The sequence below is a fragment of the Pantherophis guttatus genome, chromosome 16, assembly GCF_059756535.1.
Source record: "Pantherophis guttatus breed Tessera chromosome 16, ASM5975653v1, whole genome shotgun sequence".
NCBI classification, from domain to species: domain Eukaryota; kingdom Metazoa; phylum Chordata; class Lepidosauria; order Squamata; family Colubridae; genus Pantherophis; species Pantherophis guttatus.
The window spans coordinates 3,079,146-3,103,237 of NC_142078.1; the positions used below are offsets into that span (position 1 = coordinate 3,079,146).

Here is a 24,092-nt window from a genome sequence, read left to right on the forward strand (position 1 = left end):
AAGGGAGGAAGGAAGGAAAAAGAAGGAAAAAGGGAAGGAAAAAGAAGAAAAGGGAGGGGAGGGGAGGGCAGGAGGAAGGAAGGAAGATTATGAGGGAGGGAGGGTCTGAGAGAAGTCCTGTCCTAGCACTTGGACACCACAGGTGCCCACAAGAAGAGTGAAGATGAGAATATTTTGAATAATCCACCATATTTTCATCCAAAATGCTTTAACTTTTTTACAAGTCCACCAAACATGAAAATAGGTAGAATCAACACAATCACATCTCCAACATTTGGGTTGTAGGTTTGGGTACATACAAGCTAACTTTTTGGGATCCAAATGCCATCTATAAAACATTTTATAAAAATTTTCTCTCAAATTTTGAGCTTGTGTAAATATGGTGGATTATCCAAAATATCCTTAAAAAGAAGATAAAGTTTACTCCACAGTTGTTTTTGTTAGGTATAACTACAAATTTTACGGCTATAGAGACTAATTTGATTTTGAACCTAATAACTGCAGCAAGACTATTGGTGGCGCAGTACTGGAAGAAGGAAGATTTATCTACTATTCAAGAATGGGCATTAAAAGAAGTAAATTTAGCAGAAATGGTGAAAATTTCAGCATATCTAACGGACCATTTAAATGAGAAATATATGTTAGAATGGAGAAGATGGATTGATTATATTCAAGGCAAATATCGGACTACAAAATTTCAAATAGCTTATGAATGATCAAAGAGATTTTATAAAGTACTTAAATTTAGTTTAGTAAAAGGGGAGTTAAAAGCTCAAGAGAGGGATAGGAGGCTATAGATAATTAGCTTATGTTAGTTTATGATTTTCAAATGTTATAACCTGTATTTTGCTCTGGGAAGTGGGGGTGGGAGGGAGGGGAGGGGAGGGTTCGAAGGGGAGGAGGGAGGGGGAAGGGGAAATGTTTGTGAAACTTTTCAATAAAAAAAGAAGAAGAGTGAAGATGAGCTGGCCACGCCTACCCAGGGACCCCACCCCCCCAGGTCAAACATAACCCTGATGCAGCCCTGAAGGAAATAAGAGTTTGACACCACTGAGCTAGATGGACCTTTTGCTAAGCATTTAGCTCATGAACAGAAAGCAGAGGAATGGGGGACTTTCCCTATCCTGACAACTGGGGAACACCCAGTCTCTGCACCTAGTGGGAGGACCAAACAGGTCCCCAATGAGTCTTCTTCATTTAAAACCTTATAACTGCCCATCTTTCAGTCAACTCTGTGCAGCTCCCAAAAGGGCGTTTTCAAAAGTATCCAACACATTAAAACATAAAAGAAAAACCATCAAAGAAAAACCTGGGGCCAATCCATGCCACCTTCTCCTCCTCATATCTCACAAAGCTTCCTTGGCCTTAGAGAGTCCCTTGTAGGGGTTTCTGCTGGAAGACAAGGGGACCATTCAGGGAATCCAACTGAGAGCTTCAGATGCTTGGGGATGGTCTTAATAGGTCCCCACATTTGGGAAATCCACATAGATTATATCTAACAATGGCAGGGAGAAGTTCTTTCTTTTTTTATTGAAAAGTTTTGCAGAAAAAAAAAAGGATTTCCCCCCCCCACTATATTCCCCCCACCCTTTCCCTCCCCTCCCCCTCCAGACTTCCCAGAGCAAAATACAGGGTACTTCAATTAACAATCATAAGCTAAATTAACCTATCTATCCTCAGACTACTAAATCCCCCCCGAAACCTTAACTCCACTATAGATAACATAATACTTCTAATACTTAACGTTCATTCATAAACTATTTGATATTTTCTTGTCTGATACTTATTTTGAATATAATCAATCTATCTTCTCCATTCCAATACGTATCTTTCTTGTGTGTAGTCCTTCAAATATGCTGAGATTTTCGCCATTTCTGCTAAATTCGTTACTTTCAGTATCCACTCTTCAATAGTAGGCAAAAAGTCCTTCTTCCAGTATTGCGCTACCAACAGCCTTGCTGCTGATATTAAATTCAAAATCAATTTACTCTCTAATACTGTACAATCCATCGTTATACCCAGTAAAAACAATTGAGGAGTAAATTTCTACCTTTTTTTCAGAATGTTCTGCATCACCCACCAAATTTTTATCCAAAATGCCTTGATTTTCTTGCAGGTCCACCATACATGATAATAGGTTGCATCATCACATTCACATCTCCAACATTTAGCTTGCAAATTCGAGTACATACATGATAATTTCTTAGGATCTAAGTGCCATCTATAAAACATTTTATAACAATTCTCTCTTAAATTTTGTGCTTGCGTAAATTTAACATTTCTAACCCAAATCTTTTTCCATAGTTCCATCATCACTGGTTCCTGAAAGTTTTGTGCCCATTTTATCATACAATCCTTAACCAATTCCGTTTCTGAATCTATTTCCAATAAAGCATTATACAACCTTTTAATATGCATCTGACTTTGATCTCTAATCTGTTTCACCAAATTTTCCTCATGTTGCATAACATCAGTTTTCTGATCTTCCCTCCATCTAGCTTGAAGCTGACCATACTGAAACCAAATATAAATTATCCCTTCTTCTTTTAATACATCTAAAGATTTCAATTGCAGCTTACCCCTTTCCAAAAGAAGAAACTCTTTATAAGTAATCACTTCTGTTTTTTGCTCTACACTGGTATTTCCTTTTGCATGTCTGGGATTTGCCCATTTGGGTATCTTATAATTTAGCTTATATTGATACTTTTTCCAAACCCTCAACAACAATGAGGATCTGAGTGGGAGGAGCATTCAAAGGCAATTTATTAGAATATTGTAGCAAAGAGATTTCCCTCAATGAAAAGAGGGAATCCAGGACACAAAGAGCGGCTGATTCAAACTCAGGGTCTCCAAAGGTCCCACAATAGACCCAACTGGCTGCCCTTCATGGGCTCATATAAGGCGTCAACCCCTGACCTCCGGCGGCCTCAATACGGGGGGGGGAGACCGGACCCCAAATTTCAAAGGAAGCACCCCCTCCCCCCTGTCCCACCTCTGCCCCGGACCTTAATAACCCGCGGAACTGCGCAGGCGCCATTTCGCTTGTTGCAGGAAGAAGGACCCTGATTGGTCGAGGTCGGGATGTTGGCGATTGGCAAATGGACTCCGAGGGCCGGATCCTCCAAAGGAAAAGGCGGAACTAGTGGAGAAAGAAGGGCGTGAAACCTCCATTTCCGGAAACAAAATGGGACATGAGGGAGCTGCCTGAATCAGCGACAGCGGAGTGCGGATGATGCAGGTTGGGCGCAGGGGATGCTGGTAATCGTAGTCTGGGAGAGTCTCATTCCGATCCGCACGAGGGGGGGTCTTGGGCCTGGGCCTCCCCTGTGGGGAAGGGGACGCAGTTGTGACGCTCTTCCCTTTCTCCCCTGAAGGAGGACGGAGGATGGCGACAGATGCAGGAAAGAGGCACCGGCCGAGAGGAGGAGGAGGAGAGCGGGCCCCGCGGAGCAGCCCTGCCCGGTCCCAGCGCGGCTTCTCCTGGACACAGCGGGGAAAGGCCGGAGGCTCCGGGGCTGCAGGAGGGATGAGCCCATGGGGAGCCCGGGAAAGGCGGCTGCCTGGAGGGCGATGCGGGGAGGAGGAAACGGACGGAGACCACAACATTGACCTGGAGGGCGGAGGCTCCTTCGGAAGACCCCCAAAGCCCCGAAGGATCCAGGAGGAAACAAAGGAATATCAGTGCCCGGAATGTGGAAAAACCTTCAAAAGAAAAAGAAATCTTCAAAGCCACCTAATTATCCACTCAGGAGAAAAACCTCATAAATGCCTGGAGTGTGGAAAGAGCTTCAGTCGGAGGAGCAACCTTTATACACATCAAAGGATCCACACAAGAGAAAAACCTCACAAGTGCCTGAAGTGTGGAAAGAGCTTCAGTCAGAGGAGCAGCCTTTATACACATCAAAGGAGCCACTCAGGAGAAAAACCTCACAAGTGCCTGGAATGTGGAAAGAGCTTCAGTCGGAGGAGGGACCTTTATACACATCAAAGGATCCACTCAGGAGAAAAACCTCACAAGTGCCTGGAGTGTGGAAAGAGCTTCAGTCAGAGGACCAACCTTTATACACATCAAAGGAGCCACTCAGGAGAAAAACCTCACAAGTGCCTGGAGTGTGGAAAGAGCTTCAGTCAGAGGAGCAACCTTTATACACATCAAAGGAGCCACTCAGGAGAAAAACCTCACAAGTGCCTGGAGTGTGGAAAGAGCTTCAGTTGGAGGAGCAACCTTTATAGACATCAAAGGAGCCACTCAGGAGAAAAACCTCACAAGTGCCTGGAGTGTGGAAAGAGCTTCAGTGAGAGGAGCAACCTTTATACACATCAAAGGAGCCACTCAGGAGAAAAACCTCACAAGTGCCTGGAGTGTGGAAAGAGCTTCAGTCGGAGGAGCAGCCTTTATGCACATCAAAGGATCCACTCAGGAGAAAAACCTCACAAGTGCCTGGAGTGTGGAAAGAGCTTCAGTCAGAGGAGCAGCCTTTATACACATCAAAGGATCCACTCAGGAGAAAAACTTCATAAATGCTTAGAGTGTGGAAAGAGCTTCAGTCACAGGGGCAACCTTTATAAACATCAAAGGATCCACTCAGGAGAAAAACCTCATAAATGCTTAGAGTGTGAAAAGAGCTTCAGTCGGAGGAGCCACCTTTATACACATCAAAGAATCCACACAGGAGAAAAACCTTATAAGTGCCAGGAGTGTGGAAAGAGCTTCAGTCAGAGGGGACACCTCTATAAACATCAAAGGATCCACTCAGTAGAAAAACCTCATAAGTGCCTGGCAAGAAAGGTAATAAAATCCAATTAAAACTTTCACTTTTAATAAATTTAATATATTTTTCTTTTAATAAATTCTTTTAGTTTTCCAGGGCCATGCCCAGGGTCCCAGACCTGAGTTTGACTGCTGTCGGTCATTCTGATGGCAACTAGCAGGGCAGGCTGTCCTGGGAGGGGCGGGAGGCCTTGTATGAGTCTGGATGTCCATCTGTCAGTGGTTCACGAGTGTTGGATTCTCAACTGGGCAGCTGTGGACGAGATCCCTGCCTGATCCCTGTCCAAGGGCTGCAGTTGAGGGCTGCTCCGATTGTTAGACTTTGAAGTTAAAGAATGGACTTCTGAGGCCTGCCCTCAAAAGAATATAGATATACCCATTCATCTGCTACGTACACATTAATCACAGCCCATTTAGATCACATAACAAGAGGCTTGGGAGTTCACAAGGTGGATACTTCTTCCTATGGAAGAAAACTGACTGAATCTAATGTGCTGCCTCGGATACCGCAGAGCCTCTTCCCAGCAGTTGTGGAGAGGATGTGTTGTGTCCCAGACAATCCTGCACAACCTGGTCAGGCATCGTTTCTAGCTGATTAGAAACCAGTTGAGTTTCTGGGAGGGAAAGTTCTTCAGTGGGATGAGACATTTTATTTTGAATTTGAGAATTCCCATATTTATATCTTCTGAGTTTGCAAACCTTTATTGAACTGTATTGAGGAGAACATCAGGGTAAAGATCAAGAATGGCATTTTCTTTTCCTTGAAAAGCCAAACCGAGTCTAGGAGGAAAGTTTGGGGATTGAGTTGAAATGCGAGTGGGAAACAGTGTGGACACTTGAACAATTTTTCTACCAAATTGGGCTAGTTTTGCAGATTTGTTGCAGGAAAAAGTTTGACCTCTGTGGGTTCCAATTTGGAGGCTATTTTGGATTATTTTTAAAGCACTGTACAGATAGTCCTTGACCTACAACTATTTGCTTAGTGACTTAGTGGAGTTATAGCAGCACTGAAAAAAGTGGCCTTGACCAGTTTTCACACTTACGACTGTTCCAGCATCCCTGTGGTCAAAATCCAGGCGTTTAGCCACTGGCATGTATTTATGACGGCTGCGCTGTCCCAGGGTCACATCATCACCATTTGTAACCTTCCCAGCTGGTGTCCCACAAAGTCAGTGGAGGATTCACATAACAACTTCACAACTCACTTCACAACTGTAGGATATGACCTGCCAATTATGGCAAAAAATGGGGTGCAGCAACTGTCAAGAACAGAAATTATTGTCTCAATTCTGATTGAAGATCTAGTTAGCACTACCTGTACAGTTTGGGGGCAATATATCCAACCGTCATGAACGATAACCGCAAAATACATCCCAGAGACAGTAAGAGGGTTGAGTCAGCCAGGCCCTCCCCTCCAGCTGCCTTGCCAGCCCCTCCACAGACCCCCCCCACACACACACACATACACACACACACATGGATTCATCTTCTCCTTTCTCATCCCTCCTCCTTTCTGAAGGGCCCCTTTGGAAAACTGCAGCAGAGGGGGAAATCCCCTCCAATACTGACCCCTGCATATTTGGATTTTTCAACTTTTTTTAGCCCTTGAAAACCTGATGCTCCAGTTGACACACACATATATATTTTCCTCCTCCACCCACTCCCCCTTTGGAGGGGGCCCCTCCTGCTGCTGCTGCCCAGGCCAGTGTGCCCTGCGATGTAGCCCTCCACCCACGGACTGGCAGCTTTTAAATGACTAACTTAAAATGACATATTAACATGGCAGTCTATACCTTTTTTTTAAAGGTTGCTTGTTTTTCCCTTCTTGAGGAAGGCTCTCTATTTGATATGAGAGAACTTGCTTTTTCAGCAACTACACAACAGAGTATTCCGAGTGTCTCTAAATACATCTGCAACTTTCAAGAAAGACACAAACCCAGCTGGGAAAGGCTGACAAAATAATTGCTCACGTGTGGAATTTTATCCAGAATCAATGTTTTCTGTTTGCGCTTCACAAGCACTCAATGTATTTTCTGGTTTCATCATTTCTTTACTGACTTCTATGAGGAAATTCACTAGCAGGAACCATTGGCAGGAGGTTCTCCTCCTTAGCTCCTCTTTAACTGGAGATGGTCTCCTTTTCTGCATGAATTCCTAGTTCTTCAATCTAGGAACAAGAATTGTCCTGGATGAAATGGAGGCTATATAGATGTTTCTTAAAAACACATTTGCGAGTTGTAGGATCTTATTTACTAGAATCCTGGATTTATTTTTACAAATCAGGCGGATATTTTCCTTTGTTTCCAACAAAATAGAAGAATATTGGTAGCTCAGTGTTGCAATATTTTCAGGATCAGACTCAATAATAATAATAAGAGTTAGAGGTTTAAATATATTTCTCTTTAATTATAATAGGCATTCTATATTCACTGAATATTCACAGATAGAAGCAAAGAAAATGGTGAAGGTGGCTCCTTATATATACAAAGGGTGGAGCCAAGAGTGGGAGTGGTGAATTATGAATACATTAAGAGTCAAAGAATAAGTTAACCCCTGATATCCCATATATACATTATTTACACATTAGGGAATAAGGCATTTACATCTGACAAATCCCCCTCTAAATGCCGGTTCGCTATACAACACCAATTACATTCAGATTCAGGACAATATAAGACATACAATTTAGAAGTTAAATATTTGTGCTGTTTAGAAGGTAAAGGCTTCGTCAATATGTCAGCTAATTGTTCAGAGGTATCACAATGCACTGCTTTGATAAATCCATCTTGGGACAATTGTCTCACATGCTTAAATTTTATATCTATATGCCTGGATCTTTGTCCAATGGCATCGGATCTAGATATTTCAATGGCTGCTTTATTGTCTTCATGCATAACAAAAGGCAAAGCAGGTTTTTTCCAAACATCTGAAATTAAATCATTAAACCATACAAGGTTATTTGCAGCTTTGGATAAACAAACATATTCCGCTTCTGTGGTTGAAGTGGCTACCAGTTCTTGTTTACCAGTGTACCAGTAAACTGGACAGTCATTTAATAGAAAAATATAACCAGAAGTACTTTTTCTGCATGATATATCTCCAGCCCAATCCGCATCTGCGTAACATGTAAGTTTTGGTTCTTTATTATCACTAGGTTCTAATACTAGGCAAAAATCTAATGTACTTTTCAGATATCTTAAAATTCTTTTGACAGCTTCCCAGTGATACATTGTTGGTTTGCTAACGTGCCTTGATAATAAATTGAGTGGTAATGCAATATCTGGCCTAGTCCAATTAGATATATAAAGAAGTGAACCTATGACTGATCTATAAAATGTATTATCCTTGAATTCAGGGGAAGATTCATCAGTATTTCTAAGGAAATCAGTTTGCATAGGAGTGTCACAGGATTTGGCATTGTTTAAATTGCATTTGTTTAGAAGTTCAATAATCTTATCTTTCTGGGTAAGTTTGAATCCCCTTCTAGTTTTGTTAATTTGTACACCAAGGTATTTGTTTACTTTACCTAGAGATTTCAACGAGAAATGTTCATTTAGCTTGTTTACAAAGATTTCTCTTCTCTCTTTGTGTTTTCCTATATATAAAATATCATCTACATAAATCAATACAAATTCAATGTAATCATCACTCTTTTTGACAAAGAAACAGTTATCAGCAGTGGTAGCGTTGAAATCCATGGTCTTAAGTACTTTTACCAAGCAATCGTACCATCTTTTGCCAGATTGCTTTAATCCATATAAACTCTTGTTCAATAGCCAAATTTCATTTTTATTAGTGTATTGACTGTGGGGTGCTCTTACATATATTTCCTTATCTAGTTTTGCGTGTAGATACGCAGTCTGTATGTCATATTGAAATACATCAAGATTGAGTGCAGATGCTACTACTAGAGCTGTTTTAACACTCTCTGTTCTTACTGTGGGGGAGTACGTGTCAGTATAGTCCTCCGGATATTTTTGTGCATAACCTTGTGCAACCAATCTAGCTTTGTATAGAGTATTGCCTCCTTCTAGGTTCTTAATTTTATAAATCCACCTGGTACCAATAATTGTTTTATCTTTAGGTGCAATCGCAGGTGTGAATACATTTAATCCTTGCAAACTTTCCATCTCTTTTTTCATAGCTATTTCCCATTTTTCCTTTTCTTCACGAGGGAGTTTTAATACTTCCTCATATGTATTAGGTGTTATTTGTTCACCATCCATATGCATTATGTAATCTCTGTATTTATTTGGTATTTGATTTCTGTTGTTCCTAATAGCTCTTTCAGGTTTGCTATGGTTGTCATGCAAATATCTTGCTTCCTTTTTTGTTAATGTGTCTGTCTTTATTTTGTGTTGACTATTTGTCCATGTTTTGGTTTTGTTTTTATTTTTGTTGATATTTTGATTTTCTATTGTCCCTTCCTCACGAGATTTTGTATCTTTGCATTTATTTGGAAATATTTCATTAAGATGTAATTTAGACCAATTGGCCTGTTCATGGAACACAGCTGTTCTGGAAACTATAAATTTGTTATTATTATCAATGAATCTGTACCCTTTGGTGCCAGTTTCATATCCCATAAATCTTAGTCTTCTGGATACGTTTTCTCCCTTTCTTCTCAACTGTTTAGGTATGTGTACGTCTGCAGTGACCCCAAATATGTGCATGTGTGCTAATTTTGGTTTCCTATTATACATCACCTCATATGGTGTCTTATTCACAATACTGGACCAGGTTCTATTTTGAGTGTAATTTGAATAATGTAAGGCTTCTGACCAAAATTGTTTGCCTAAACCAGCATCCTCTAATGTGCACCTAATCATGGTTTGTAATGTGGAATTCTTTCTCTCTGCAATCCCGTTCTGGAACGCAGAAAATGGACTAGACGTGTAATGTAGCATTCCTCTATCCTTTAACCATTGGGAGAATTCTTTAGACATCAATTCACATCCCCTATCTGTCATAATTTGTTTTATTCTGATATTATGTTGTGTTTCTATGCGTTTGTAAAATTCCTTAAATTTTTGAAAGGTTTCATCCTTGTGTTTTAATGTGTAAACAAAACCATAGCGACTGTAATCGTCTACTATTGTTAGGAAGTAACGTTTTCTATAAGTGATTGATGGAGTTAATGGGCCAACTAAGTCCATGTGTACTAAGTCAAAAATTTTGTTAGTTGATCTGGTGGATTTTTTTGGCCTGGGACTAGTTTTTAGTTTAGTAGATTTACATACTGAGCATTCCAAATAATTTTCACAATTTTTTATTTTGACACCTTCTGCGTGTTCAGTCATTTTTTGTACTACAGGAAAACTTGCATGTCCTAACTTCCTATGTAAGATGTGAGCACACTCATCATGAATTGGTTTACCTATTTTTGGTTTCTTCTCATTGTGTGTATCTGTGTGATCATGAGATATTTTACATTCATCATTGTCACTGTTACTAATATTTTCATCATCTGCCTCAATACAATCTTCCATATTTGAATCAATGTTATGTAACCATCTTTCTTTTGTTATCAGATAGGGTAGGCCTCCTTTAATCATCACAGTGCCTACATTTGTTTTATTCTTCTCTAAAGTTGCTTTTCCCTTTGAGAAAACTATATTGATGTCAGAATCTCTGCTTAGTTTTATGGCACTTAGTATGTTATGAGGTATTTCTGGTATTAACAATACCCCCTCTATTTTTCCTAGACCAGGTAAGGTCACATTCCCTCTGCCTAATACTTGAACCTTTTCTTGATTAGCTACCTTTATTACAAACTTATCTTCTGTAAATGAAGATAATATATTTTTGTTATTAGTGGTGTGATTAGTTGCCCCAGAATCAATAAGCCAATTATTGTTCTCATTTTGTTGCGTTTTAGTGCTGTCTTGTTTATTTAGTCCATTCAGTGAACCAGATTTTCTCTCTTTTGAATTTTCTCTGCCCCCTCTACTTTCTCTGTAATTTGGTGGGCTTCTATATTTATGTCTATCTGTGGAAGACTGTCTATAATTGTATTTATTCCTATATTCTGACCTATGTCTTTCCTTTGAAATTTTGGGACAATCTCTTCTATTGTGTTCCCTGGACCCACAATTGTGGCATTTAAAAGTTTCATTATATTTTTCTTGGGAAGCTACCTTCCTAAAAGATTTGTGTTCTGTGTGATTGCTATAACGATTTTTTCTTGAATTGTCTTCTGCTATCAATTTGTTAGATAGACTTTCTATGGATAAATATCCTAGATTGATGGTGTCTAAGTGTGACATAAAACTATCCCATGATGAATCAAGTGAATTGATAATAACACTTTTCATTGTTTGATCTGAAATCACTTCCCCCCTCAAATGCAGCTCAGCTCTTATTTTGTTTAAAGATATTAAATGCTCACTTATGGAAACCCCTGGTTTTACTCTGGAAGAAAAGAAGTCCTTAGACATTCTTGTGGTGGTAGCTACACTATCGCTGTGAAACAAATTAAACATGCATTGAATTATTTCTGAAACAGTTAGATTTGGTTTGATGCTATGATACATTGCAGGAGATACGCTAGATATTATTAAGAAAAATGCTTTATGGTGTAAACAATCTATTTTTAAAGTCCAAGGTCTTCTTGGGGGACTAGTGATAAAAAATAGTAAATTTTCTTTCATAAAGACAACCTGGAGTTGTTGATACCATTCTTGCAAATTAATGCCATCAACCCTAAGTTTTGGGAAGTCACTGGGTAAGTTTCCCACATTATTTTGTCCATTACTTACAACCTGAGGTAGTCCGTGGTCTCGCAAGTGTAGGAAATTGCAAAACGGCATGGGGATGCTCGCAACGAGTCTGCGCGGTTCTCTGGCCAGTTCAAGTCTTTCCGGACCGTCTACGTAGTTTCGCACATGCGCGTTGTTCATTTCTTCTTTGGCGTCGTCGTGGAAGGTTCTCTCCATTGTAGCTCGCTCGCTTCGCTCCTCTTCAGACGAGTCGGTCTCTGGCTCGGTCTTTGGAGTTCTGATGGCGGCGACTGCTCTTCTCTTTCTTTTGGGTGCGTTGGCACTTGCTTCGGTCTGCGGTGTGGGGCGGAATCGACATGGCTCTCTGGGCTCGGGCGTCGTCGCTCTCGAAGTCAGGATGGGAGCGTGCAGGTCTTGAAGTATCGGCTTGTTCGCTTGCTTCTTCGTTGGCGCTTTGGAAATTTTTAATTTTGGCCCAAATGCAGCAAAAAGCGTCTTCATTGCTGACTTTACTTGGGATTTCGTTAAGTCGTCTTCACTTTCTGATTCTGGCTCTTCCGAAGAGTTTGAATCCTCCTTTTCACTTTCGTTGTCTGATAACGTTTTTCGCGCCAGAAATTTTGAACTGAGCATCTTGATTGGCTCTGCTTCGTTCACTTTGGAGGCTTGTTGAAACCAAGATGGCTGCCATTCAAAATTTCGCGCGGGATCACATTTTTTCTTTTTCATAACGACTTTCTCTGTAGTCATATCACTCACAGTTTTTTGGTCTTTGGGTTTCTCTTTAGCGATGTTTTTCTCTCTCGCTGCTCCGCTGTTCTTCAGCATTTCTTGGAGGTTCGCGATGAGGCTTTCATCATTCTTCTGGTTTTTTAATAACTTCAATATCTCTGACCTGAGTTCGTTATTTTCTATTTTGATTTCCTCCTGGTCATCATTTTCATTTATTAATTCTTCTTCTTCAGTGGTGTATTCTTCGGATTCTCTCGAAATCGCGTTTGTGGATTCGTTGATTATTTCTTGTTCAGTTTCTATTTCTTTGCTGTAGGCCCTGGTGTTGGGCCTATCTTTCTTAGACATTTTTAGGTATTTATTGAGTCAATTAACCATCCTCTGCTACCAGCTTGTTGCAATATTTTCAGGATCAGACTCAATAATAATAATAAGAGTTAGAGGTTTAAATATATTTCTCTTTAATTATAATAGGCATTCTATATTCACTGAATATTCACAGATAGAAGCAAAGAAAATGGTGAAGGTGGCTCCTTATATATACAAAGGGTGGAGCCAAGAGTGGGAGTGGTGAATTATGAATACATTAAGAGTCAAAGAATAAGTTAACCCCTGATATCCCATATATACATTATTTACACATTAGGGAATAAGGCATTTACATCTGACACTCAGGTTTGAAATGAGGGGTCTTTTTAGCTCCCTGAGGCCCCCACACCCTTCCAGCAACTATGATGTTAGCTAGGAAGTAATGAAACGTGCAACGCGCCCCCCTCCTCTCTTCCCCCAACAACAACCCTGTGAGGTGAGCTGCACTAAAAGAGGGACTTGAACTCAGGGTCTCTTGCTTTCTACCCTGGTGCCTTAATCCATGGACCAAACTGGGTCCCCTTTATAGTCTGCTATAAGGTCGCAGCCCCAGAAGAGCCTCTGATCTCCGCCTGCCTCAATACAGAGCTGGGGGGGGGAGGGAGGGGAGACTGAATTCCAAATTTCAAGGGAAGCGGCTTGAATCGGCGAAAGAGGAGCCCGGATGATACAGTTTGGTGCAGGGAATGTTGGGACTCGCAGTCTTTGGGGGTCTCTTTCGGGGCCGCAAGAGGCGGGGTCTTGGGCCTGGGCCTGCCCTGCGGGGAAGGGGACGCAGTCGTGACCCTCTTCTCTTTCTCCCCTGCAGGAGGACGGAGGATGGCAACAGATGCAGGAAAGAGGCGCCGGCCGAGAGGAGGAGGAGAACAGCAGGCCCCGCGGAGCAGCCCTGCCCGGTCCTGGCGCGGCTTCCCCAGGAAACAGCGGGGAAAGGCTGGGGGGGTCTGGGGCTGCAGGAGGGATGAGCTCAGGGGGATCCCGGGAAAGGCAGCTGCCTGGAGGTCGATGTGGGGAGGAGGAAATGGGTGGAGACCCTGAGATGGGTCTGGAGGGCGGAGGCTCCTTCGAAAGACCCTCAAAGTCCCGAAGGATCCAGGAGGAAGCAAAGGAACATCAGTGCCCAGAATGCGAAAAATCCTTCAAAAGAAACAAACATCTTGAAACTCATTTAAGGATCCACATAGGAGAAAAACCTCATAAATGCTTTGAGTGTGGAAAGAGCTTCAGCCTAAGGAGCACCCTTGATACACATCAAAGGATCCACACAGGAGAGAAACCTCATAAATGCCTTGAGTGTGGAAAGAGATTCTGTCTGAGGGGAAATCTTTATACACATCAAAGGATCCACACAGGAGAGAAACCTCATAAATGCCTTGAGTGTGGAAAGAGATTCTGTCTGAGGGGAAATCTTTCTACACATCAAAGGATCCACACAGGAGAGAAACCTCATAAATGCCTTGAGTGTGGAAAGAGATTCTGTCTGAGGGGAAATCTTTATACACATCAAAGGATCCACACAGGAGAAAAACCTCATAAATGCCTGGAGTGTGGAAAGAGCTTCAGTCAGAGAGGATATCTTTATAGACATCAAAGGATCCACTCAGGAGAGAAACCTCATAAATGCCTGGAATGTGGAAAGAGCTATACTAAGCATAGTAGCCTCAATCGACACCAAAGAATTCACGTGGGAGAAAAATGATAAACACATTTGAGTGTGAGAAGACCTTCAGTCACGGTGTATCTCGGGAATTGAATTGTATATTTAATTTGGCCAAGTGTGAATAGACACATTAGGAATTCACCTAGTGCATATTCATGATAATTATAATAATTCCAATAAGAGGAATTATTTATCTTTACTCCAAATGTGTAAAGAAGACAATAAGGGTAAATAATAACTGCCAAATAAGGAACTTTCTCAGGCTGAATAATAAAGGACTGTTTCAATTGTACATGCTAGATGTTTCAACTGGTCTAAATCGTACCTTTTCACAAGAGACATGCCATTTCCCATGTGAATGTTCTTTTAATGCTTATGCTTAATATTATGGGATGTTACTGTCCATGTCTCTGATGTAAGTGTAACTTGAGCAGAGTGATTTCTTCCATGCAATCAGCTCTTGTTTTGTATTTTTTTTTTCTACTGTATGGAGTATAAAATGAAACCCGATTCTGTGTCCTCGATTCCCTCTTTTCATTAAGGGAAATCTCTTTGCTACAATATTCTAATAAATTGCCTTTAAATTTACAGTCCCAGACTGTATCTCAGGAATTGAACTGAATTGAATTTTTATTTTCGCCAACTGCGAATAGACACACAAGGAATTTGTCTCGAGTTCACAAGCTCTCAGTGTATGTACAAAACATCAGAATAATGATATAATTATAACAATTCGAATAAGAGGAATTATTTATTTATCTTTTCTTCAATTGAGTAAAGAAGGGTTAATAATAACTGCCAAATAAGGGACTTTCTCAGGCTGAATAATAAAGGACTTTTTCTATTGTCCCTGCCATGATGGATGTGAAATGACAGGTGCTCTTTAATGTTATATTTATAAGCTGCTTAGAAGGTTTCACTTCCATTTTTACTGCTTGCCCTTCCCCCTCACACTTAGAGGCTGATGGTACAGATGCATTTCTCTTCAAACAATCATACAGTTTGCTGTCTACATACAGTATATTTGAAGAAAAATGGGAAAAAGGAATATTCCTGCCCTTGTTTTATGAGTTATCTCATGGTTACTGTGAAACTCTGTGGATGTATCAATGCAGTGCATGTTATTTCAGCTTGCGGTGCTTGGATTCATTGAATGAGTTTAGCAGAAATATAAATATTGCAGAATATACAGCTTCATGCTACATACCTAAGCTCCATTTCAACCTGAATAAACTACATTATTAATGTATCTTAAATGGAAAATTATCTTTATGATTCTTGATGAACATATCTTTTCTTTTATGTACACTGAGAGCATATGCACCAAGATAAATTCCTTGTGTGTCCAATCACACTTGGCCAATAAAAAATTCTATTCTATTCTATTCGAATATCCCAACTTTTTCTATTGTGTGGAGTATAAAAAGAAACCCGATTCTGTGTCCTAGATTCCCTCTTTTCATTAAGGGAAATCTCTTTGCCACAATATTCTAATAAGTTGCCTTTAAATAGTCATCCCACTCAGTGCCTAAGTGAAGCAAGTGTGCTGTGGCTGAATCTAGGGCTAATTTGGCCTCCATTGTTGTATTTTTTTTTTTTTTTTATATTTGTTTAAATTTCTATACCGCCCTTCTCCAATGTAGGACTCAGGGCGGTGAACAGCCAAAGTAAAAACAAGACATACATACAAACATACAAAATCTAAAAACTGTTTAAAATAATTAAATAATTTTGGCCGTAATTAAAACATTCCAATTTAAAATCCATTTAAAATTTGACTCAAGCCAGCCCAGCTAGTTGGAATAAATGGGTTTTCAGGGCCCGACGAAAAATCCGGAGGTCTGTTATTGTACGTAGCTCTGGGGGGAGGTTGTTCCAGAGGGCGGGCGCCGCCACAGAGAAGGCTCTCCCCCTGGGGGTCGCCAGCCGACATTGTCTGGCGGACGGCACCCTGAGGAGGCCCACTCTGTGGGAGCGTACTGGCCGGTGGGAGGCTATTGGTGGCAGAAGGCGGTCTCGTAAGTACCCCGGCCCTAAGCCATGGAGCGCTTTAAAGGTGGTCACCAACACCTTGAAGCGCACCCGGAAGACCACCGGGAGCCAGTGCAGCTCGCGCAGGAGAGGTGTCACGTGGGAGCGCCTCGTCGCCCCCAAAATCCCCCGCGCGGCCGCATTCTGGACCAGCTGGAGCCTCCGGGTGCACCCCAGGGGGAGCCCCATGTAGAGAGCATTGCAGTAGTCCAGGCGGGAAGTGACGAGTGCCTGAGTGACTGTGCGTAGGGAGTCCCGATCTAGAAAGGGGCGCAACTGGCGTATCAGGCGAACCTGATAAAAAGCCCCCCTGGCCACGGCCGCCAAATGATCTTCTAACGACAGCCGTGCGTCCAGGAGGACGCCCAAGTTACGAGCCCTCTCCGTGGGGGCGAGTGATTCGCCTCCAATAGCCAGCGATGGCGTCAGCTGGCTATATCGGGACGCCGGAAGCCACAGCCACTCGGTCTTGGAGGGGTTGAGTTGGAGCCTGTTTCTCCCCATCCAGGCCCGCACGGCCTCCAGGCACTGGGACATCACTTCAAGGGCATCATTGGGGTGGCCTGGGGTGGAGATGTACAGCTGGGTGTCATCAGCGTACTGATGGAACTCCACCCCGAAGCCACGGATGATCTCACCCAGCGGCTTTACATAAATGTTGAACAGAAGGGGCGAGAGGACCGACCCTTGTGGCACCCCACAAGCAAGGTGCCTCGGGGTCGACCGCTGCCCCCCTGTCAACACAGATTGCGACCGGTCAGAGAGGTAGGAGGAGAACCACCGCAAAACGGTGCCTCCCACCCCCAACCCCGCCAACCGGTGCAACATGATACCATTGGGGGTGTGAACTGTCCATACCATGTAAGACCCTCCCCAGACATCAGAAACTCTTGTCAATTGGATTCTCTCAACAGTCCCCTTGTCTTCCAGCAGAAACTGCTAAAGGGACTCTCTAAGGCCAAGGAAGCTTTGTGAGATACGAGCCAGATTCTCAAAGGGCCTCCAGCCTTTCACCCTTAAACACCCGGCTTTTCCCCAGGCGCTGGGAGATCAGACAAGGAGAAGGTGGCATGGATTGGCGCCTGGCTTTTCTTTGTTTTTATTTTCCATGTTTTAATGTGTTGTATTGTTTTTAAAACAGCTTTTGGGGAGCTGCAGTGAGTTGACTGAAGAATGTTTTAAATGACTCATGGGGGACCTCTTTGATCCCCCACTAGGTGCAGAGACTGGGTGTCCCCCAGTTGTCAGGATAAAGTCCCCCATTACTAGGCTTTCTCTTTGTCAGATGTAAATGCCTTATTCTCTAATGTGTAAATAGTATATGAACGGGGTATCAGGGGTTAACTTATTCTCCACTTCTTAATGTATTCATAATTCACCACTCCCACATATAGCTCCACCCATTGTATATATAAGGAGCTACATGCACCCTTTTCCTCGCTTCTATCTGTGAATATTCAGTGAATATAGAATGCCTTTTGTAAATAAAAGAAAATATATTTAAACCTTCAACTCTTACTAATCTTATTGAGTCTGATCCTGAAAATATTGCAACAAGCTGGTAGCAGAGGATGGTTAATTGACTCAATAAAAACTTAAAAATGTCTAAGAAAGATAGGCCCAACACCAGGGCCTACAGCAAAGAAATGGAAACAGAACAAGAAATAATCAACGAACCCACAAACGCAATTTCGAGAGAATCCGAAGAATACACCACTGAAGACGAAGAAATAATAGATGAAAATGATGACCAGGAGGAAATCGAGATAGAGAATAACGAACTCAGGTCAGAGATATTAAAATTATTAAAGAGCCAGAAGAATGATGAAAGCCTCATCGCGAACCTCCAAGATATGCTGAAGAACAGCGGAGCAGCGAGAGAGAAAAACATCACTAATGAAAAGTCTAAAGACCCAAAAATAGTGAGTGATATGACTGCAGAGAAAATCATTGCGAAGAAGAAAAACGGTGATCCCGCGCGAAATTTTGAATGGCAGCCATCTTGGTTTCAACAGGCCTCCAAGATGAGCGAAGCAAAGCCAATCAAAAAGCTCAATTCAAAATTTCTGGCGCGAAAAACATTACCAGACAACGAAAATGAAAAAGAAGATTCAAACACCTCAGAAGAATCAGAATCAGAAAGTGAAGGTGATTCAACAAACTACCAAATAAAATCAGCAATGAAAACGCTTTTTGCCGCATTTGGGCCAAAACTAAAAATTACTAAAAAGCTAACGAAGAAGCGAGCGAGCAAGCCAATGCCTCAAGACCTGCCCGCTCCCATCCTGACTACGAGAGTGCTGACGCCCGAACCCAGAGAGCCCTGCCGATACCGCCCTACGCCACAGACCGAAGCAAGCACCAACGCCCTCAAAAGAAGAGGAAGAACAGCCGCCGTCGTCAGGACTCCCAAAATCGAACCAGAGACGGATTCGTCCGAGGAGGAGCAGAACGAGCGAGCCGCAATGGGGAGAACCTTCCACGACGACTCCAAAGAAGAAATGGACAACGCGCATGCGCAAGACTACGCAGACGGCCCGGGAAGACATGAACTGACGAGAATACCGTGCAGACTCGTTGCGAGCATCCCCACGCCGTTTTGCAATTTTCTGCATTTACGAGACCACGGACTACCTCAGGTTGTAAGTAATGGACCCAATAATGTCGGAAATTTACCCAGTGACTTCCCGAAGCTAAGGGTTGATGGCATTAACTTGCAAGAATGGTATCAACAGCTCCAGGTTGTCTTTATGAAGGAAAGCTTACTATTTTTTATCACTAGTCCCCCAAAAAGACCTTGGACTCTAAAAATAGATTGTTTACACCATAGAGCATTTTTCTTAATAATATCTAGTGTGTCTCCTGCAATGTATCACAGCATTAAGCCAAATCTGACTGTTTCAGAAATTATTCAATGCATGTTTAATTTGTTTCACAGTGATAGTGTAGCTACCACCACAAGGATGTCTAAAGATTTCTTTTCATCTAGGATAAAACCAGGGGTTTCCATAAGTGAGCATTTAATATCTTTAAACAAAATAAGAGCTGAGCTGCATTTGAGGGGGGAGGTGATTTCAGACCAAACAATGAAAAGTGTCATTATCAACTCACTTGATCCATCATGGGACAATTTTATGTCACATTTAGACACAATCAATCTAGGATACTTATCCATAGAAAGTCTATCCAATAAATTGATAGCAGAAGACAATTCAAGAAGAAATCGTTCTAACAATCACACAGAACACAAACCATATAGGAAAGTAGCTTTCCAAGAAAAATATAATGAAACATTTAAATGTCACAATTGTGGATCCAGGGAACACAATAGAAGAGATTGCCCCAAGATTTCAAAGGAAAGACATAGGTCAGAATATAGGAACAAATACAATTATAGACAGTCTTCCATAGATAGACATAGATATAGAAGCCCACCAAATTACAAAGAGAATAGAGGGGGCAGAGATAATTCAAAGGATAGAAAATCTGGCTCACTGAATGGGTTAAATAAACAAGACAACACTAACATACAGCAAAATGAGAACAATAATTGGCTTATTGATTCTGGAGCAACTAATCACACCACTAATAACAAAAATATATTGTCTTCATTTACAGAAGATAAATTTGTAATAAAGGTAGCTAACCAAGAAAAGGTTCAAGTATTAGGTAGAGGGAATGTAACCCTGCCTGGTCTAGGAAAAATAGAGGGGGTATTGCTAATACCTGAAATACCTCATAACATACTAAGTGCCATAAAACTAAGTAGAGATTCTGACATTAACATTGTTTTTTCAAAAGGAAAAGCGACTTTAGAGAAGAATAAAATAAATATAGGCACTGTGATGATTAAAGGAGGCCTACCTTATCTGATAACAAAGGAAAAATGGCTGCATAACATTGATTCAAATATGGGAGATTGTATTGAAGTAGATGATGAAAATATTAGCAACAGTGATAATGATGAATGTAAAATATCTCATGATCACATAGATGCACACAATGAAAAAAAACCAAAAATAGGTAAGCCAATTCATGATGAGTGTGCTCACATCTTACATAGGAAGTTAGGACATGCCAGTTTTCCTGTAGTACAAAAAATGACTGAACACGCAGAAGGTGTTAAAATAAAAAATTGTGAAAACTATTTGGAATGCTCAGTATGTAAATCTACAAAACTAAAAACTAGTCCCAGGCCAAGAAAATCTACTAGATCAACTAACAAAATTTTTGATTTAGTACACATGGACTTAGTTGGTCCATTAACTCCATCAATCACTTATAGAAAACGTTACTTCTTGACAATAGTAGACGATTATAGCCGCTATGGATTTGTTTATACATTAAAACACAAAGATGAAACCTTTCAAAAATTTAAAGAATTTTACAAACGCATAGAAACACAACACAATATCAAAATAAAACAAATCATGACAGATAGGGGATGTGAATTCATGTCTAAAGAATTCTCCCAATGGTTAAAAGACAAAGGAATGTTACATTACACATCTAGTCCATTTTCTGCGTTCCAGAACGGGATTGCAGAGAGGAAGAATTCAACATTACAAACCATGATTAGATGCACCTTGGAAGATGCTGGCTTAAGCAAACAATTCTGGTCAGAAGCCTTACATTATTCAAATTACACACAAAATAGAACCTGGTCCAGCATTGTAAATAAGACACCATATGAAGTGATGTATAATAGGAAACCAAAATTAGCACACATGCACATATTCGGAGTCACTGCAGACGTACACATACCTAAGCAATTAAGAAGAAAGGGAGAAAACGTATCCAGAAGACTCAGATTTATGGGATATGAGACTGGCACTAAAGGGTACAGATTCATTGATAATAATAACAAATTTATAGTATCCAGAACAGCTGTGTTCCATGAACAGGCCAACTGGTCTAAATTACATCTTAATGAAATATTTCCAAATAAATACAAAGATACAAAATCTCATGAGAAAGGGACCATAGAAAAGCAAAATATCAACAAATATAAAAACAAAACCAAAACTTGGACAAATAGCCAACACAAAATAAAGACAGACACACTAACAAAAAAGGAAGCATGATATTTGCATGATAACGATAGTAAACCTGAAAAAACTATTAGAAACACCAGAAATCAAATGCCAAATAAATACAAGGATTATATAATGCACATGGATGGTGAGCCAACAACACCTAATACATATGAGGAAGTGTTAAAACTCCCTCGTGAAGAAAAAGAAAAATGGGAATTAGCGATGAAAAAGGAGATGGAAAGTTTACAAGGATTAAATGTATTTACACCTGCAATTGCACCTAAAGATAAAACAATTATTGGTACCAGGTGGATATATAAAATTAAGAACTTAGAGGGAGGCAATACTCTATACAAAGCCAGACTAGTTGCACAAGGTTATGCACAGAAATATCCGGAGGACTATACTGACACGTATTCCCCCACAGTAAGAACAGAGAGTGTCAAAACAGCTCTAGTGGTAGCATCAGCACTCAATCTTGATGTATTTCAATATGACATACAGACTGCGTATCTACACGCAAAACTAGATAAGGAAATATACGTAAGAGCACCTCACAGTCAATACACAAACAAAAATGAGATTTGGTTGTTAAACAAGAGTTTATACGGGTTAAAACAATCTGGTAAACGATGGTATGATTGTTTAGTAAAAGTACTTAAAACCATGGACTTCAACGCTACCACTGCTGATAACTGTTTCTTTGTCAAAAAGGGTGATGATTACATTGAATTTGTATTGATTTATGTGGATGACATTTTATACATAGGAAAACATAAAGAGAGAAGAGAAACTTTTGTAACTAAGCTAAATGAACATTTCTCGTTAAAATCCCTAGGCAAAGTAAACAAATATCTTGGTGTTCAAATTAATAAGACTAGAAGGGGATTCAAACTTACTCAGAGAGATAAGATCATAGAACTTTTAAATAAATGCAATTTAAACAATGCCAAACCTTGTGATACTCCTATGCAAACTGATTTTCTAAGAAATACTGATGAATCTTCCCCCGAATTCAAGGATAACACATTTTATAGATCAATCATAGGTTCACTTCTTTATATATCTAATTGGACAAGACCAGATATCGCCTTACCACTCAATTTATTATCCAGACATGTCAGCAAACCAACAATGTATCACTGGGAAGCTGTTAAAAGAATTTTAAGATATCTGAAAAGTACACTAGACTTTTGTTTAATGTTAGAACCTAATGACAATAAAGAACCAAAGCTTACATGTTACGCAGATGCGGATTGGGCTGGAGACACCTCATGTAGAAAAAGTACATCTGGTTATATATTCCTCTTAAATGACTGTCCAGTTTACTGGTACACTGGTAAACAGGAACTAGTGGCCACTTCAACTACAGAAGCGGAATGTTTGTTTATCCAAAGCTACAAATAACCTTGTATGGTTTAATGATTTAATTTCAGATGTTTGGAAAAAACCTGCTTTGCCTTTTGTTATGCATGAAGACAATAAAGCAGCCATTGAAATATCTAGATCTGATGCTATTGGACAAAGGTCCAGACACATAGATATAAAATTTAAACATGTGAGACAATTATTTCAGGATGGATTTATCAGAGCAGTGCATTGTGATACTTCAGAACAATTAGCTGACATATTGACAAAGCCTTTACCTTCTAAGCAACATAAATATTTAACTTCTAAGTTGTATGTTTTGTATTGTCCTGAATCTGAATGTAATTGGTGTTGCATAACGAATCGGCATTTAGAGGGGGATTTGTCAGATGTAAATGCCTTATTCTCTAATGTGTAAATAGTATATGAACGGGGTATCAGGGGTTAACTTATTCTCCACTTCTTAATGTATTCATAATTCACCACTCCCACATATAGCTCCACCCATTGTATATATAAGGAGCTACATGCACCCTTTTCCTCGCTTCTATCTGTGAATATTCAGTGAATATAGAATGCCTTTTGTAAATAAAAGAAAATATATTTAAACCTTCAACTCTTACTAATCTTATTGAGTCTGATCCTGAAAATATTGCAACACTCTTCATCAGCTAAATCGGCGTCTGCCTTCCTTCAAGCAGCCAGAGGGCGCCTGCACAAGTCCCGAGTCCCGCGTAGAGGTGAGACGGGGGGGGCCCTCCCTTTGATCTTTGGGGTCCGGTCTCTCCTTCGGGGGGCCCCTCCCGCATTCTGACAGGCAGAGGTTGAGGGACCCTTCTGGGACTGGGACTCCCCCCCCCATCCAGGCTCCCTCCCTAGGCAAGGTGGGGGGGATGTTGGAGGGGCACCCAGGCAGGTAAGAGGCCAAATGGGCATTTTCACCCTTGCAATACAACTCTGGTAAATTGGCTGCAAATAGAGGGAAGATTTCCCAGAGTCCAGGAGCCCTTCAGAAACCAACCCACCTCTTGGAAGGCACCTTCACTCTGATAACTGACAGTAACTGGCAGTTGAGCCTGCATGGGTGAGGTCATGAAGCCCTCAGAATTCCCCCAGAGATGGCAGGCCTCCCTTGGCCTCCTCCCAAAGCTCACCTCCTCCGCCTTTTCCACACCCACCAATGCCAGGCAAATGTCTGAAGGAGGCGACCAAACCAATCACTCAAGCTGCCCAGTTCTCCTATTTTGGCACAAAAGGCAGATTTTTGTATGTAGACTGCCTCTGTCAAGGGAAGCTCCACTCTCTCTCTCTCTCTCTTTTTTTTTTTTGAGTATTTTTATTTTTATTTTTAAACAAACAATCATCATTAATCAATCAGTGTAACATCTTGGTACAACATTTATTTA

At 40.9% G+C, this 24,092-nt stretch overlaps 1 protein-coding gene across 1 annotated transcript; it reads left to right on the forward strand.

The window, feature by feature from the left end:
- Positions 1-3,059: 3,059 nt before the first annotated feature.
- On the forward strand, positions 3,060-23,302 carry LOC148111744 (uncharacterized). Its single transcript, XM_087879766.1, has 3 exons — positions 3,060-3,238; positions 3,375-4,789; positions 13,400-23,302. Exons 2-3 carry the CDS (start codon positions 3,386-3,388, stop codon positions 14,288-14,290), a joined length of 2,295 nt encoding a protein of 764 aa, XP_087735892.1. The 5' UTR covers positions 3,060-3,238; positions 3,375-3,385; the 3' UTR covers positions 14,291-23,302.
- The last annotated feature ends 790 nt before the right edge of the window (positions 23,303-24,092 follow it).